Source organism: Calypte anna, chromosome 1 (genome assembly GCF_003957555.1).
Source record: "Calypte anna isolate BGI_N300 chromosome 1, bCalAnn1_v1.p, whole genome shotgun sequence".
In the NCBI taxonomy this organism is placed as follows: Eukaryota; Metazoa; Chordata; class Aves; order Apodiformes; family Trochilidae; genus Calypte; species Calypte anna.
Window position 1 is genome coordinate 187232121 of NC_044244.1, and position 17412 is coordinate 187249532.

General features: G+C 43.1%; 1 protein-coding gene across 1 annotated transcript; it reads left to right on the top strand.

The window, feature by feature from the left end:
* The first annotated feature begins 1445 nt into the window (after nt 1-1445).
* On the top strand, nt 1446-5272 carry GPR83 (G protein-coupled receptor 83). The gene is made up of 4 exons (XM_008500486.1): nt 1446-1835; nt 2565-2690; nt 3718-3851; nt 4648-5272. The coding sequence occupies exons 1-4, from the start codon at nt 1446-1448 to the stop codon at nt 5270-5272; spliced, it is 1275 nt and encodes a 424-aa protein (XP_008498708.1).
* The last annotated feature ends 12140 nt before the right edge of the window (nt 5273-17412 follow it).

Sequence of the window (17412 nt, forward strand, 5' to 3'; positions counted from 1 at the left end):
CCCTGTCCTGCTTGCTGCTGTTTTCTTTGTGTTGCATTGTGTTATTTTGTGTTACCTGGCAGCATCAGATGGGGAGCATCCTTACTGGCCCAGCACTTCTGATCTGGGCAGATTTATTTCTTTTCTCTGACTGTCACCTTAGCAGCTCCAGCAGGTTCCCTGGAAAGCTTCCACTGAGACAGGCAAGCTGCCAAAAGCGGTCAAATTGAACAATTTGCAGAAGAAAGTGGTGCTGGCAGCAGTCTGCAGAGGAACTCAGTGGGCTGCCTGTGCTGTCTGTCCTGCTGCATTCAGCTCCTGAGCAGAGGCAAGGAGAAGCAGCCTGGGTGTTTCACTAGGATGTCACAAGCAGCTTCTGGAACTATAATATTCACCCTTGAGTGACCAGCTTATAATTATGCAAACTTTTCTGATAATAGCATTTAAACTGAAGGTTTAATAAAACCTTTTGTGTATGAAACCTGCTCTGGCTGGGGGTTAGCTGACACCACCCAGGCAGATCTATTCCCAGCAGAGGGACTTAAAGAATAAGTAAGGGGCAGACCCTTCCATGTCTTTATGTGCTGTATATGATTTGTAGCTCTTGGTCTCCTGATGTGGACTTCCAATGTCCCGCTGTGTTTTTGGGAGGAAGGCACAAGGAACACACGTGCTGCTGCCTTGGTGCTTGGACCCAGCGTGCAGCTGCCTGCTCCTTTCTGCACTGACCTGACTGGGCTGGGACAGCCCTTACCAATCCCTGTCTCATATAATCACTTCTTTGTAACTACCTCTGTATTTCTACAAACCCTAGAAAGCACAGTTTCACATCAAATATTTTATTCCCTTGGCCAAGAGGAAACCCCTGCCAAGGGAAAGCTTAAGTATTTCTCTGTCCAAGAGAAAAAAAGGTCTTTGGAAAAATCCTGTAAGCAGAGTAAAGCCAGCTTGTTATTCACAGTTCATCTGTTACCCCTGTTCTGCTCTAGTTCGTCAGCGTCAAGCTGTGAAACAGGCTGAAGCTTGCCTGGCACACCTTTAAACCTGAGCCCCGCAGGAGCTGCCGGCTGGGAGGCAGCACAGCGTTTGCGTGGCCGGGCAGCTGGCGGGGTGCGGGGACGGTGCTGGCTGCAGGGATTGATTCGCCTTTCTCACACTTGTGCTGAGCTGGGAGCAGCACCGGGGGGAGCGTGACTGCATGGGAAAGCAGCACGTCAGAGCAGAAACAGTGTATGCAGCCCAATGGCTGGGGGGTTGCGTGAGGGTATAAAGGCGGCTGAAGGAGCGGGAGCAGCGGGGAGCGGAGCGGGCGGCGGGGACCTCCGTGGGGGTGAGGTGGGGACGGGACGGGACGGCTCGGCTCGGCTCGGCTCTGCTCTGCTCTCCCGGCACACGGCGTGGGCTCTGCCCGCTGGCACAGGATCTGCTTCCAAACCGGAGGAGCAAAAGCGGCGTCCGCTCCAGAGATGTTGTCCTCTTTTGTCTGGCTTTCCCTCCTCGATTCGGTTGTCGTCGCTTTTGCCACCCCAGGAAAGTTGCTGCTCAATGGGAGTCTGGAGAAGCCGTTTGTAACCCCAAACATCTCGGGTTTCTTTTCCTGGGATAATGACAGCTTGGCTGACTGGCAGAGTTTCGTGGGCAGGAGCCGGTATGGAGCAGAGTCCCAAAGCATCACGGTGAAAGCCCTACTCATCGTGGCTTACTCCTTCATCATTGTCTTCTCCCTCTTCGGCAATGTCCTGGTCTGTCACGTTGTCATCAAGACCAAGCGCATGCACTCTGCCACCAGCTTGTTCATTATGAACCTGGCTGTAGCTGATATCATGATCACCCTCCTCAACACGCCTTTCACACTGGTAAGACTGGGGCAGAGGGGCCATAAAGGCTTCACAGTTGCTCTGGTTGCCTTTTCTTCTTTACTCCACTCTAGGCAATGCATGAATATCTTGCAGATACCTGTCCAGTCCAAATTACAATTATTGGAATTGTCTTTGGAATACTCCACATCTTTTTCTTCTCTAATTCCTGCTATCTGGTTGAAGATCTGAAATTACCTGTTTGCTCCTGATAATCAATTGAACAATAATAACCTCAGAGTAATTGCTTACCACTTTGTAGTATCTGGTCTTTTTGTTTTCCACTTCTCTACTTTCAAGGTAATACTGCAAACCTTTTGAAAAGAAGTTTAATGCTTGTCATCATTTTACAAGCTGTGTTGAAAAGCTGTAGTTTGCTTTTAAGCAAGATAAAGGCTTACATCTCAGCTCTGTCCTGTAAGGAGGGCTTAAAAGAGAAAAAATAATGTATTGATTTGATAGTTAGACCACAGAAGCACAAACTGTTAATAAACCAGAAAAAATAACTTCAGTATTGTGCTGCTGTATTGTCTGGGAGAATATTGCCAGGCACTAGCCTACCTCTTCAGAGTTCAGCAGCCAGAAAGTTACACAATTATACCAAGAACCTGCTCTATTTAAAGTCTCTTTTACAAAGCACAAGGGATTATGTTCCAGAGGTACTGCAGATATCTTTAAATGTGTGGAGGTGTGAGTGGGTGCACAAAAGTAATGAAATTCTGCTTTTAGGTTCGTTTTGTGAACAGTACCTGGATATTTGGGAAAGGGATGTGCCATGTCAGTAGGTTTGTACAGTACTGCTCCCTCCACGTCTCTGCCTTGACCCTCACAGCCATTGCCATGGACAGGTACCAGGTGAGATCTCTCTGAAGCAGACAGATGGAAAGCTTGGGAGGGCATAATTAAATTGAGAAAGGATTATTCTATGTCATTTCCATATCAGCTCCCAGGCTGATATAAGACATGTGAGGAGCTGACAGGGTAGGAGAGAAGTTCTTACTGTCAGACAGAAAGAATAGTTTCAAGCCTACAGCTAGATGGGAGATGTCCATCACCTTATGATCTCTTCCAACTAGGGAGTGGGATCTTTTCTGCTGTGGGTAATCCAGTAGCTCTCAAATTAGGAGGAAGTCCAAGATTCTGATAGGAATTAATGGGGGCAACCCTTTGCCAGGGTGGTTTGTCTGGCCTGTGGAGGAACAGCATCATGGATGCTGGGACATCCTGTCCAGTTCTACATTTCTGTCTCCCTTTGCCCAGGGATGTTGCATTCCTTGTTACCCCAAATACTGAAGCGGTGGCTGTACCATACTGGGGTTTGTCACATGCAGAGCTGTGGCTTGCAATTGATAATGAGTACAAAACTGAGGCCAGCTGGGCATTATCTGTCAGCTTGGAGTTGCCCGACAGACACACAAAACAGACCAGTACAGTTGACATTTTCTGCTAGAAAGCTTCTGAGTTTTCAGAAAATACATAGGCTGTCAGTAGCACCCCCAGGGAGATCTAATTAAATCACCAGCCCATGGTTCTTGAGGTCACTCAAGTCTGAGTCTGAGACCATTTTCCCCTACTAAGTAAACTGAACCTGGAAATGAACAGTTCAGTAGCACCCACTAATGATACCCAGTTCTCACACCTAGGTGCAAGTGCTGACATGGGAGGATAGGACTGGGATCTGACTTTTCCCATTTCCATGGAAGATAAAATCAAGCTTTCATGTGCAGCTTACAGTCAGTGAGAGATGGATGAAGATAGAAGTGCTTGCATGCTGGATTTCTAGATTAAGTAATAGATTTAGGGCTGGAAGATAATATATGAAGAAATGATACCATTGTTTCCTGAAATGATACAAGCCTGAATATTGCTTTATTTTGTACAGGTTATAATGCACCCCCTGAAACCTCGCATATCTACTGCAAAAGGTGTTATCTACATCTCTGTAATCTGGATCATGGCAACTTGTTTTTCTCTGCCACATGCTATCTACCAAAAACTCTTTATTTTTGAATACAGGTAAGGAATGTATGTGCTTTCTGTGCTTTTCTCCAGTTTCCCTGAAGGCCAAACTCTCAGTGGTTATTCTTTGGCATTTTCTACTGTAAGACCTGAGCTCATGTTGATGTTAGGCAAATATGGAGCTAGTCTATAATTTTCACCAGAATGTTTTTGCAGTGGCTGGTATCCTGTCCCTGTTTCTTTTTTATTATTATTTTATCTTCATTCTGTCACCCTAATCACATGAAATAAGCTAAGAAATTAGAAGATCTGGCCTGGACCCTCTGTGTCTGTACACTGGCATTTTACACAAGGTAAATCAGATCTGCTTGGGCAGACCAGAAATGGGGGGAAACAGGGATTTAATCTACTCTGTAGCCCTACAAAAATGAAAAAAATCTGCCTCAGCTGCCTGTTCCATAAAATGCTGTCATGAGCTTTCAGATTTCTAAAGTGCTTTAATGAGGGAAAGGTCCTTATTATATGCAGAGACTGTTTCTGTTTGCCAAAGAACAGAGAGTAAACACCTGCTTCTGTGCAGCTGGAAATTTCATAATTGATGAAATTCAGAAAATTATCATAAGGTCATGAATGCCCATGAGAAATTATTACCATATTGCTCTCGGGCTGCTCCGTGGCTCACATCCTTGGACAGCAGAGCCCCATTAACTCTTCCATATAAAAGAAGGGCCTGCCTGCCTCTGGGCTTTATGGCTGTAGCCCTCTCTCACCTACCTCCTTCTTTCTGAGGCATTTCTCCCACCCCTCCTGGCTGTATCTGCTCTCACCCCCTGCCCGGTGTCACCACTTGCAGTGAGGAAGTTACCCGGTGCCTGTGTCTGCCGGATTTCCCTGAGCCTGCTGACCTCTTTTGGCAGTATCTCGACTTGACAACCTTCATTCTGCTCTATGTGCTGCCTCTTCTGATCATCTCTGCTGCCTACACCACGGTGGCCAAGAAGCTCTGGCTGCGCAACGTCATTGGGGACGTCACCACTGAGCAGTACCTGGCCCTTCGCAGAAAGAATAAGAAGACCATAAAGATGCTGCTACTTGTTGTCATCCTCTTTGCAGTCTGCTGGTTCCCCTTGAATTGCTATGTCATCCTCCTCTCCAGCCAGACCATCCACACCAACAACGCCCTGTACTTTGCCTTTCATTGGTTTGCCATGAGCAGCACCTGCTACAATCCCTTCATCTACTGCTGGCTCAATGACAGCTTCCGATCCGAACTGAAGGCTTTGTTCAACATCTGCAGAAAACCTCCTGAGCCCACAGAACAGACACTTCCCTTTGTGGTCACATCCCACAGATTGGCTTGGCCAGAAAATGGCAACTTTAAGAGGTTGCAGGCTTCCCATGTCCTTCCATCGGCTTCCAACATCCAGTCAGGAAAGACAGACATCTCTGCAGTTGAGCCAATAGTAGCTGTGAGCTAAAGGGTGGCCCCAGGAAGCCCATAATTATCACACAGAGATTCAGCTAAAATGGAGGGAAGAGCCTTGGACTGCTTAGGGACTCCTACAACCTCACATGATGAAAGCAAGAAGGACTTTCTACAGGAGGTTGATGCAGGGCTGATGACAGTGGTGTGTAACCCCTACAGAGAAGAATGCTGCAAGCTCTTCCCAGGAAGAAATTCTCTTTGTCAAGTTGACTTTGGGTTGGCTTGCAGGCCAGGATTCTCTGCATGTGTATTGCCCTCATGACTACACCTTTTTACCACTGGGGCTACGTGTCTGTTTTGCTGGCACTGAAACACTAAAGCAACTGTCTAATCACGTCAGGCCTCCCTCCTCCTTTCCTTAAGTTGAAGAGTTGCAGAAAAATGGATGCCTGTTCTTTGCATAAGTAAATGGTGAACACCAACCTGTTAGCTCAGCATCTGACACCAGTGCTAAATTGCATAGATTTTTTTTTTTCTTCTTAAGATAAAGTAATGAATATTCAGATAGCTTTTCTTCAAATGTAGAGCTAAAATCCAAAAAGCTAGTTTGGACAATGTTTGAATTGCCATCCATGATTGGAGAATGGGTAATTAAACACTATTCTGAGCTTGACTGGGATGCTTTGATCAGAGCACATTTGCATTATTGTCCAGTGACAGCTAAAGGATCCTACAGTTTGACTTTTTCTTAATTTGCCTTTGAATCTGGCTCTCTTACCCTGTAAAGCATCTGGGTACTTCACAGATCAAACATTTGGGACATTTCATCCCAACTAAAACGTTAGCTCTCTAAATTTATTTCATAAATGTACTGCTTTGAGAGAACAGATGCTACCTCTGCTAGCAAGTAATAAAAGTGGAACATTTCTGTACAAGATACATCCCCTGGTGATTGCACAATTTTGGAGCATTTGAAGACTCAAGAGATGTATCCCTTTTGGGGTGGCTAAGAAAAGTCATGTGGCTGCATCTATCTGTAGCAGTTTGCAGAACTTCATGTTCTTAGAAGAAGAAAATCTGATTTGGAATGATGAAAGAAATGGGCATTTCAAATTCTGTGCCTTGTATAACACAGGAAAGCAATAACATGTCCTGTGCTGTGGAAAGGAGCCCAAATGTCACACCAGAGTGGCCAATTCAACTTGCAGCAGCCAGCAGTGAAGCAAGAAAGATCTTATTTATAAATTACAATAATCAGGAAAAAACAAACAAACAAAAAACCCCACAACAAACTGCTTTTCCCAGTGTCCTGTAATAAACTTATAATTCTTAACTAATTTTAGTTCTCATGTAGGTCTTTCACACCTGAGTATTTAAAGAGACTGAAGTGCCTCCCACTCCTGGCAGCCAGCCTGTCCTTTCACAAGGTGTTAGCAGTCCTTCACTTTGAATCCAGGGCTATTTTACCACCCTGTGTCAAGGCCCTGTGAGTCAGAGTACTTTGTGTTATTGATAGGGACAGTCAAACCTTTCCTCCTGCCTGCTTATACTCCTTAAGCCGTGTCCCATTTTCTCCTTTAACATTTGCAACATGTCAGCTGTGAACTGGTCAGGCAGATGATCACTGTCCCTTCCAACTGAAATTATTCTCTTTCCTCTCCCTCTCCTTCTCCTCTCCTCATACAAATTCTAATTCTACTGGAGATCCCAGATGTGCCAAGCCTGTGAACCACACTCCCCAGCCCAGTGACAGCAGATTCCATCTCTTTACCTACAAATTAACCTTTTGAAATGTTGAGTACTTGAAAATCTAGTATTATGCACTTAAAAGAGGAAGTTCATGTAAGTACAGCACAGGAAGATTTAAAGGACCATGCCAGAGCATGAGAAAGAAGCAGGGGCCTCAACCCATTTTTGCTCCACAAGTGAGAGAGATATTGGAAAACCCTCTTCATCAGAGTTTGGGAAGTTAGCCCATCCCTTCCAAAGTCTGTTCTGTGGACATTATACTTTCATTTTTCCTCTTGCTTCATCCTTCCTTGTAACTGTGAAGCTCAAATTTAATTTTTGAGTCCCTCAAAACTCCTTGTAGCCATCCTTATCATATTCTAAAATGTGATAGGATTTAAACATTTCTCCCAGATACTAAAATATTTCCCCAAGAGAGGAAAAATATGCATGTGCACATATGGTCAAGGGATAAACCAACAAATCAGATACTACATTTGGTTCTGTGTGTAAAAAGAAAAATGGTCTGGGTTTATGTGCAGTTTCTATCAGCAAGTGTTGACTCACTGGTCGCAAAGAGAAGAGCAGTGAGGAGGATGCTGAGAAGAGTGGGGTGTGTGGAGGAAGGAGGAGGCAGGACACAAGGGAAGGGAATGGCATGAGGAGAGGTCAGGAAGCCAAGGCTGTCTTCTCCCCACCATAATTTTGTCACAGTTTCATAAATGTTGAAAAAAAAAAATAAAGGCTACACATTTGTTAATTTGTAATAATTAATAAAAATCTTTCTTTACTTGGATTTCTGGAATTACTTTTCTCAGCTTAAGCTCATGATGAACAGAAGAACTTCCTTGTTTGGGAAGAAGGAGGTGAGTGAGAGATCAAGACAGCCTTCCCAAAAGCATCCTTTCTTCTCAGAGCAGGAAATAGTCACACCTACTGTTTGGTTTACCTATAGAGTAACCTGGCTTCAGAAAGGGAAAACAATTTCTACTTGTGGGTTGGGTTATTTTAAGAAGCTGCCCTTAGGGAAACTCAATGTTTCAAATCTTTGTATAATGCCCAATATTTGCAGGATTCTTTCTCATTTGATCACCAGTGACTGGAGAGAGGAAGTCTGACTGGAAATCTGCTTCTGAAAGTTTGATTTTGCTCAAACTTTCTACTCCAGTCCTTCAAAGCATCTCCACTCCTGTGCACATCCCCAAGCCTCTTGTGGCTTCTGCTAGGCCAGCATGGTCGTGGCTCTGTCCCCACAGCATCACTTGCCAGCTGGGGAGAGCTGAGTGGGCACAGGGCTGGGCAACTCTGCAGAAGGCTGAAGCAAGGGGTTTGCAAATATGATTCTGCTGTTGTCAGTCTTACCAAAGAGCAGAGGAAAAACTGTACTTTGCATTTTTTATTCATCTTTCTCTGCTTTAGTACTCTTTTTTTCTGTTCCATCTTTTCTTTTTGTCTTGTTTTTTTCCCAGGACATCTGTCTCTTAAAAGACTCAAGCACAAAGACTTTCATTGTGGTTATTCTGTTTGTTGTGTAATGACATCTCAATTGAGTGAGGTATCCAGAGTTTCTTTCTTGCCCATAAATTGCTGCTTTTAGTGTGTTGGCAGCATTTTGTCTGAGTAGTGGTTTTGATTCGTGATACTCACCATCATCAGAGACCTTCAGGAGTTCACACTCTGTGCATCCCACAGGCACCAGACAATTCAGGTACTGAAGGGCCTAAAACTTTGAGGGCAAAAAGTCTCTCAGTTTACCTGCTGGAAAAGGATGTACTGCCATGGCAGCTCCTGTGCCAGCTAACTTCCCAACATTCTGGGGACCCCTCTGACTGCTGTATGTCCTACTGGGAAAGTTGGATGTACTGGGAGCTTCATCTGAGGGAGCTTTTGGTGTGAGAGAGGTTGCAGGTAATGATTGATTGGGGCTGAGGGACAGACTAGCCCAGTCGTAAACCTCCAGTGATGCTTTGCCTGCCCAGTGCTTTAAACCATCTTTGCCAAGCCAGAATCATTTGGACTAAGCTATGTTTTACACCAAGGGTTGTTTTTTTATTCCCTTTCAGTGAATAGGGCACAATTATTTTTGTGGATGTGTTATAATGGAATCTGTAACTAGATCCTTTGATTAAATTTTAGGGCCAGGAGTTCATGGTATGAACTCAGTAAGATGTTCTTTATGAAGCTGAAGGTAACCATTTGCCACCTTCATATTTGCCTTCTTTGGCTGCCATTACTGTGCTTTGAAGAGAGCCACGTATGTAGAAACTTGCTGTAACTCCAGCAGACAAAATCTTCAAATGCCCACTCACAGCCATGGTTGTTCCAGATGCATCTTACTGAGTCGTAGAATCATTTTGGTGAGAAAAGATCTTTAAGATCATCAAGTCCAACTGTTAACCAAGCATGGCCAAGTCACCACTAAACCATGTCCCTAAGGACACATGTACACCTCCATGTCTGATCAAGGCTCTGCAGTTCCAGCTCTGGATCATGTCCCCTTGCAATGGGAGGAGAATCTTTCACCTCCAGACTCACCCATGCTGTATCTGGGCACAGAGGGGGCGTAAGAAACACTGAAGGTGTTTGGTTTATGTACAGTGGACAGGAAGGGTGGACCTGGTAGTAAGAAAAGAGGCAGATTGGACAGTCAGCCCTCATGGCTTGGTCTAGAGATGAACATATGGCCAGTGGCCAGCAGAGGTACAATTTTACAAACAATAGGCCAGAAGCGTGCAAGAAGTCGAGCCCATCCTAAAAGCACCAGAAATGTTGCCCTTGCTAGCTCTGTATCACACTGTGCTGCAAATTACTTAACACTGCACAGCATGATTTCTCATGAGTGTTTCCTAATTAGCTATTTTTCTTTTTCTTCATGTCTGATTTGGGATTCTGGAGAAATATTTTTCATTCACTGATGCTGCTGAAATCGGTGTGTGTGTGGGGTGTGTGTGTGTGCTCTGAGCAAGCCAAGTGCAGTATGATGGAAATTATTCCAAAAACATCACATCCTGGGCAATTTAAATTGAGCATCCAGGCTTCATGGGTGGTCTGTTTTTGGTTCTACCTCAGCTCTGTTGCAAACCAACAGGTTCTTGTCAAGTGTAAATACAGCCATTGGTTCCTACACAGCATGCAGATGCCACGTCCCTGAGTGCAAAGGGGTGGTCTGACTGATAAGAAAATGAGAAATATGCACAGGGTGGATATTCTGTCATTTTCCTTTCTCTGGGTGTCTGCCTGCTGCAGCTGGACTTTTTGCTACCTTTTTATTTTTGGTATTTGTGCAGTGTTTTGAAAAGGGCATCAGATGGAAGGCTTAGTAGCTACCCTTAGAGAAGCAGAGCTGCAAGAGTAAGTCTGTGGGGGACTTTGCTGTGGGAAGGGTCTGGCTGCTCTGTAAGGACCATGTGTGGGAAGGCCTTTCTTCTTTCCCCTCTGGAATTTAATGAATCACAATTTAACATGAGGTACTATAGAAAGGGCAGGTAACTTTTATCTGGTTTTCTAAGCAAGTGTTCTATACCGTTTAAGAGACAACAATTATTATTAAGCCTATCTTCTCCCACAAAATCTGCTTCCATAAATCCTAGGCAAGGCCTGTGGTTTTTTTTGCTTCCTTTCCTTTCAGTATCTTTATAGATACAGACTGTTCTCCTGTTGGTGTGAGGGAAGACTGATGGTACAGGTGACATGCTATGACCCTGTGGCCATCACACCACAGGGTCTCAAAACTTCTCTGGAGAAGCAACCACCATGGTTATTTATCTCAGTCATTTATCTCAGTTACCTGTGGAGGACACTGGCACATCTCTGCCAGTGCTGCTCATCCAACAGCTCAGACTGGTGCAGCAGAATGTCTGTCTCATCTTCTCTTGCTGGTCAAACAGCAAACATGAGAAGGACATTGAAAAGGTCATGCAGAGCTGGTGGGGTGCACCAGCACCCTCTTGGCATCATTTCTGCTGACAGCTTTACGCTCTGGCCCAGAACTCACCAGTTTACCTGCTGTCATTCATCTCCTGGGTTAGTAGCATTGGTCATTCCTTTGGTCCTGGCCCTGTTGTTTCCCCTGGAGCTTTCACACATGGATTGTGGACACAGCAGAGTGGTGTCTGCAGGATCTGACAGCACAGACACTGCACAGCTGCTCATTGCAAGGAGGTCCACATAGCCTGAGTCCAGTTTTGTGGAAAAATTAACTGAGTTTGGAGAATGCATCACCTGGCATATGAATAAGGGAACTCAATTAATGTCTCCAAAACCTTCATTGGTTGGGTCCACAACTTTCATGATTTGCTGTATATTGTCTATTACACAGTGGCATTATTTGTATTACACAGTCTTCTTATGTTTCTATTTCCTTGAGAAATACCATAAGGCAACGGGCCTGTGAAAATTAACTTATAAGTTCTATGAATTTATGAATGTTAATTCTGTGTTTCTAAAAGTGCTCCTGGGTTTTTATTAATTTTCTCCACGTAGAATTATGCAGAGACCTTGAAGGAGAACAAAGATGATGCCAGTTTTACTTGGCAGCTGGTGCTATTCTGAACAGCACACGGTGGGAGGAAACAGGCCCTTGAAGTCTTTCTTGCAATTGTTAAATTCAGACAAGGTTTTTAGCTTCCAGCTTTCAGTTCCTCCTTCTCTTGAGACTTTTCCCCGTCTGTGGTTCATGACACCACTCCTGGTGATGTGACACTTTTTAGCATTAGTACTGTGAAGATAAAATGTACCCTCAGTCAAAGGTTTTGCAAGTAAAGCCTTTGCTAGGCATTTAAGCCAAAATGTCACTTGCACAAATTAATCTGATGGCATCTATTTCATGTCCTTTGTGAAGAGCTGTCTTTCTCTATTCTGATTTTTGAGAAGATCATTCTTCTCCCTACTCATTTCTGCAAAAATGAAAGCTCTTCCAACTTTCCTTTCCAGATGCCATTTTCTAAGCCTTCTAAATGTAATAATTATGAAAAATCACTGAATTTCTTATAGATCAGTTGTTTCTATTTTGGTTACGTCTGATGAAATATTAAACACCATCTGGGACAGGGAGGGAGTGAAGGAAGGGAAAGGGAATTGCTTGCTGTTATTACTCTTCCCTGTGAATCCTGGGAACACCACTCACTGCCAGTGCCAGTATCCAGTGGTCACTCAGCACCAGACTCTGTCATTCCCAGTGAGCCACAAAAACATTTCTACCTGTGATGGCAACAGAAAGTGGGATGTGTGACTCCTGTAGAACAGATCGTAGAATCACTGAGTGGTTTGGGTAGGAAGGATGTTAAAGATCATCTAGCTCCATCCCCCCTGCAATGGCAGGGACACCTCCTCCAGAACTCCTCAAAGCCTCATCCAACCTGATCTTGAAGAGTTGCAGGAAGGAAAACAAATCTGCAGTCACCAGGTCCTGCAGCTGGCAACAGGAGTCTGAACATTTCATGCATTAGTGCCTGGATTGACAAGCTGGAGAAAGGAGATATGAGTGGCAGAAAACACAGTACAAATCAAATCAGTAAAATCTTAGTAAGTTCACAACTTTCTAATTGGTTTTCTGTGCATCTGTGCCTGTGCCTGCAGCTTACTGTAGCCAGTGCTGGCTGCCTGATCTGCTACCTAGAGAGCAAAACAAGCAATAGGACATCCTTCAAAAGATTCTTCTGGACTTGTTTCAGAAAAATATCATAAGAAAGGAAAAGCCACCTTTCACCCTCTACTTTATGTTTTTATATGTCTTAGCTACTCAGATAAGTGAAATTTTACAATCAGTATGGAATACTTGGAATTCTAAAAACATATGCTAAAGCTGGCTGGGTTCGTAACAATGCTGATGCATTTTGAGAAAAATCTCATGGATGAAAACATTTGGAAAATTTCCATAGAGGAACTTGCATCTCAGCTTAAAATTAAAAAATGTTTTGGGCAACTGTAGCCTGCTTGAAATCTTGCACTCTGTTATAGTTTCCCCATTACTTCAATACATTTCTCTGATTACGTTTCTCTGTAGTCAATACTTTTGTGATACTGAGGAAAAGCCAATGTTGTGTAACAGATGTAAACACTGCTTTTAAAAGAACAATAATATTAAAAAGTGAGACTGCCATGTCACTCTTAATTTTGCTTCCCATTGTGTACATGAATGACACAACATTCAGTTATGAGATTACACATTAGTTTTTGATGATGCCCTGATGAGGACACTGTTCACAACCACTTATTTAATATCTTCTTTTTCCTTTTTATCAACTATGGTTAAGTATTCTTTTCAAATATTGCTCTGAATAGGGCATTCACTTCTTCAGAGTGGTTTTTGTAGCACTCAGTGAAGTTGAGGAAACACTTGTGTTGTGGCACAACGTTTCTGTAGAATGCCCCCATTTGATGGAGTGGTGTTATCACCCCTGCTTTGTGAAATGGAAACTGAGGCAGAGAGAAGAGCAAATACCTCTCATGTTCAGGATGCCTGGAACCAAGACACTGAGAGCAATGTGGTTCAAAAACATGCACAGAAACACATAAACATTCTTTTGTGTGTCATTTTATTGATGCCTGGGTATACTCTCAGAAAGGCTGGAAGTTTTGATTGATTATAATCACCTCTTTTAAAGGACAACAATGGTCCTTCATATGTAGTTACAGAAACAGGTCAAAAAACTGAAGTTTTGCATAGGGATTTAAATGTTTGTTAACAGCAGGAAAATTATGAGATGTAGGACTCACCCAATACTTAGAAGGGGTCTCACCTTTTCCATCTTCTGCAATCACTGGCTTCTCCCAAGTTTTTACTTCTCATTCCAAACCAGTTCTCCATCCTTCTGTCTCTTTATTGCAGTCATTTTGCCCTAATCCAGACTCTTTGTTCCTCTAGAATTTCTTCTCCTGCTGCCCTGACCTTCCTGTGCACAAAAAAAGTGTAATCTTTTTAAAAGGCTTAAAAACAGCCCTTGCACAAAGCCCATTCCCGAGTCTATACCATATTTAATCTTCAAAGTAATGGAGAGAACATTTTGAGCTTTTCAAATAGAAATGTGCCAGGATATCTCACAGACCTCCTTTATTTTTCTCCAAATGGTTGTCACCTCCCTGCAGAGTTTGTTTATACCAGCATTAGCCTTAAAGGGCCACAAGAGCAGTTCAGCTGACCTTGTCTCCTTTGTGTGAAAAAAATCCTATTTTGGGGTGGTATTTTTTGCCAATACAAAACATCTTCAGAGGTTGGTCCCTAGTACTAGGAGTTGATAGTGGCTCCCAGGTTCTGCAGTAGCTCTTCCTCAATGGAGCTTCCTCCTTAAAGTCAAGGCTGTATCCTGCAGACTCCTTGAGCATGTGCAGAAAATGCCTAAGGCTTCTGCTGCAATGGGGACAAGCAAGCTCAAGGCCTCTATAGTGAACAAGTCCTTCTTGAAGGGTACTCAAGGCCCATGCAAGGGGAAGGAGTCTCAGTTGCTCCTAAATGACAGACAATTGCATTACATTCCATTTTGTTTTTTTTTTTACCTGCCTGTAAATAGTCCATCCCTTCCCTGCTGCACCAAACATCCCAGCTGACCTCTCCTCTAGAGAGAGCTTGTTGGTTGGGCCTTATTGGAAGAAAATACAACAGAACTGCTAATTAACTGACAATTTAATGACTTCTGAACTGCTTACCTTCACTTATGGGTCAAAGCCATAGCAGCAAAACAGCTGAGGAAATATTTGTAACTGGCAGGGCTCAGGTGAGATCAGACTTTCCTCACTGTTACCTCAGACATGGAGGTGAAGAGTCAAGCAATCACTGCTGGCTTGTTCCATCTGACCTGCTGCCTCAGCCTTTCTCCTGTTTGTTGGTTTCTTTCATGGTTCTTTTTAGGTTTTAGTGGAAGATGAGCTTCTAGTGACATCCTGCTGTCTCTGACCTACTGTCACTTCAGATACATCATTTGTAAATCTTGTATGAAGGTCATATGAAACCCACAGAGTTTGTCTTCATTATCTTCAGCAAACTTACTATCAGCAATAGTTCAGCAACCTCCACCTCTTGCTCACTCTTCGAGAACCAGCAGGTTCTTTACTCAGCCCCATGAGGTGCACTCATTTTCCTGCAAAAAGTTTTGGAGGAGGAAAAGTGTGTTGGGAAGAAGAGGAGGAAAGAAACAGCTTACTGGCTTGTATCCTCATCTTCTCGGTATTACTAGAAAAAAACCAAACTTTACACTTCTTCAGATATCTGAGTAAAAAGACTTCTCCTGAATGTGAGTCAATATTTTGGCTCACTTCATAGGCACTGTGAGGATTCCCTTGTACCCCTCCTAGCATGTAAACTCCTCACAAAAAACCCACCAGGGATCTCTACAGTGGAGCAAGATAGTTTTAAGCTCAACACAGACATTATGAGTACCTGCTACTGAGTTGTTCAATCCAGCTCTCAGAGCAACGTCACAGCAGCATGAAAACACCTGTCTAGAAGTGACAACCACTGAAGGAGGTGAATAATGGAATACTTTTGGTTGAAAAAGACCTTAAGAATCATTGAGTACAACTGTTAACCCAGCACTGCCAAGTCCACCATATTGTATTTAAATAATCCAAATAAATCTGACTGTTTCTCGAAGGAGTGTAGTGATGAAGACACAGAAGATGGAATCTCTTCCTTAAGACCTAAATTGGGATTTAGCTCATCTTTTGAAAATGGTAAAACACAGAAGGAGCAGTGCCACCAAAATATGAATAGAACTGAGCTGGACAGTTGCAGGACTGCATCTCAAAAGGGCAAGATACAACTAAAAAAAAGTGCACCAAGACTGTGGCCAATTTTTAGATAGTACCTCACCCAATCAGTATGTTATTTATTTTAGGATGATATTGCCTCAACAGCTTTTAAAGACTAAATAGATTTTGAATCAGTCCATGTTGCTCTGATAATCTTATAAGAACAAAAGTTAAAAGAATGCAGTTATAACTACTGTCCAGAAAGTTTGCTCAGAGTTTAGTATCAAACCACGTGTATTGCACTACAGGTTTTCTGATGGTGACAAGTGACTGTGCCTGGAACCTCAGTCACAATGATGTAGTTCACAAAATTGATTTTATTTAAATATCCAAGAGGAATTGATACACATTTTTATTGAGCACTTTAGAAGACAACAAGAGATTCACTGCAGCAAGTCATACTTTTTAAATACAAAAGGGGAATCATAAAAAATGTAGGTATATATCCAACACAAAACATGGACATGTTGCTTTCAGGAGCTTTAAGTTTTAAAGCCTGAGAACTCTACTTACATTAAACAGCTAAACACATCCAAAACACAACCTCTTAGTATTGCACTATAGCTCTTTGTTCAACACACAATGCTCACCTGCATTACCCACATATAAAGTATCATCACCATCCAGAAACAATCTAGAAAAGGTCAGAGGGGTTGCAGGTTTGTTGGGAGATGTACAGCAATCAAATCGAGAACTTCAGACCACCAGTATCCAGCACAAGCCCTGTAATGCAAAAGGCATGAGGACTGCAGCTGTGCTGCTGTCCTGTGTGGAGGTAGCATAACATTATGGCTTAAAAAACTTTTTTTTAAAAAATAAGGCTGATCTTTGCTGAAAGCCATATAACAACTGAAGAGTTCTTGTGATACTACCCCAAAGTTTAGTATGGCAGCACTTGGGGATCCACTTGGTAAACAACAGCTGCCACATTCAAGTAGGTGCACTAAGTCATCAAAATCTTCTGCAGCACATGAACAGTTCTGTACAAAGATGGTTACACAGATTATTTGTTTTTTCCCCCCTCACCCTCAACCATATGGGGAATTCTAAGAGTCAAGAACACAACAACAGGTGACACAGGTGAACCAGAAAATGGAAGTCCTACCTAGCTATAAAAGAGCTACTTCTTCATCTGAAGAGACAACTTGGAAGATGTGGCAGGTAAAACATTTCAGTTACATGGACATTTCAGAAAGGCAAGTGAGCATATAACATTTGTGAAAGAAACACACTGCCATTGAGGTGTTTAACCCCCAACCACTTGTAGCTAAAACTCAAGACAAGGGTCATTTTAATGTTCATTGAAGGTAGAGGTCCTGGGCAGTGGGGAGAGATATTAAAGCTGGATGCTACCCTCCCAAAACAGTCCAATAACAAACCAGGACAGTTTTCCAATTTACAAATGCTCCTCTTTCTTTTGTCTGTCCCAGTTCACTCTAGCATCTTAAATAAAATGAAGTGGTGGGGAGAACAACCTTCCATCATATTTACAATTACTTCACTTCAGCTGTGGGGTGCTTGGCTCTACTGAGGCACTCAAGTGCTACTGTAAAACAGATACAACTGTCCTCTCAGAGGGTTTGGAAAGCAGTTGTGTGGAAACACAACTAACACTGTGTTTGATTCTACAAATAAGTTGAAACAAATTCCGCATACAAATTCCGCATACAAATACAAAACAACTTCTACAAACTATTACAAAAATGGAACCAACTTCAC

Bases quoted from the DNA above. Each gene is read 5' to 3' on its own strand.
- GPR83 (XM_008500486.1), top strand. From the start codon at position 1,446: ATGTTGTCCTCTTTTGTCTGGCTTTCCCTCCTCGATTCGGTTGTCGTC. The intron at 2,691-3,717 runs GTGAGATCTCTC...TATTTTGTACAG, and splicing joins TTGCCATGGACAGGTACCAG to GTTATAATGCACCCCCTGAA. The intron at 3,852-4,647 runs GTAAGGAATGTA...CACCACTTGCAG, and splicing joins CTCTTTATTTTTGAATACAG to TGAGGAAGTTACCCGGTGCC.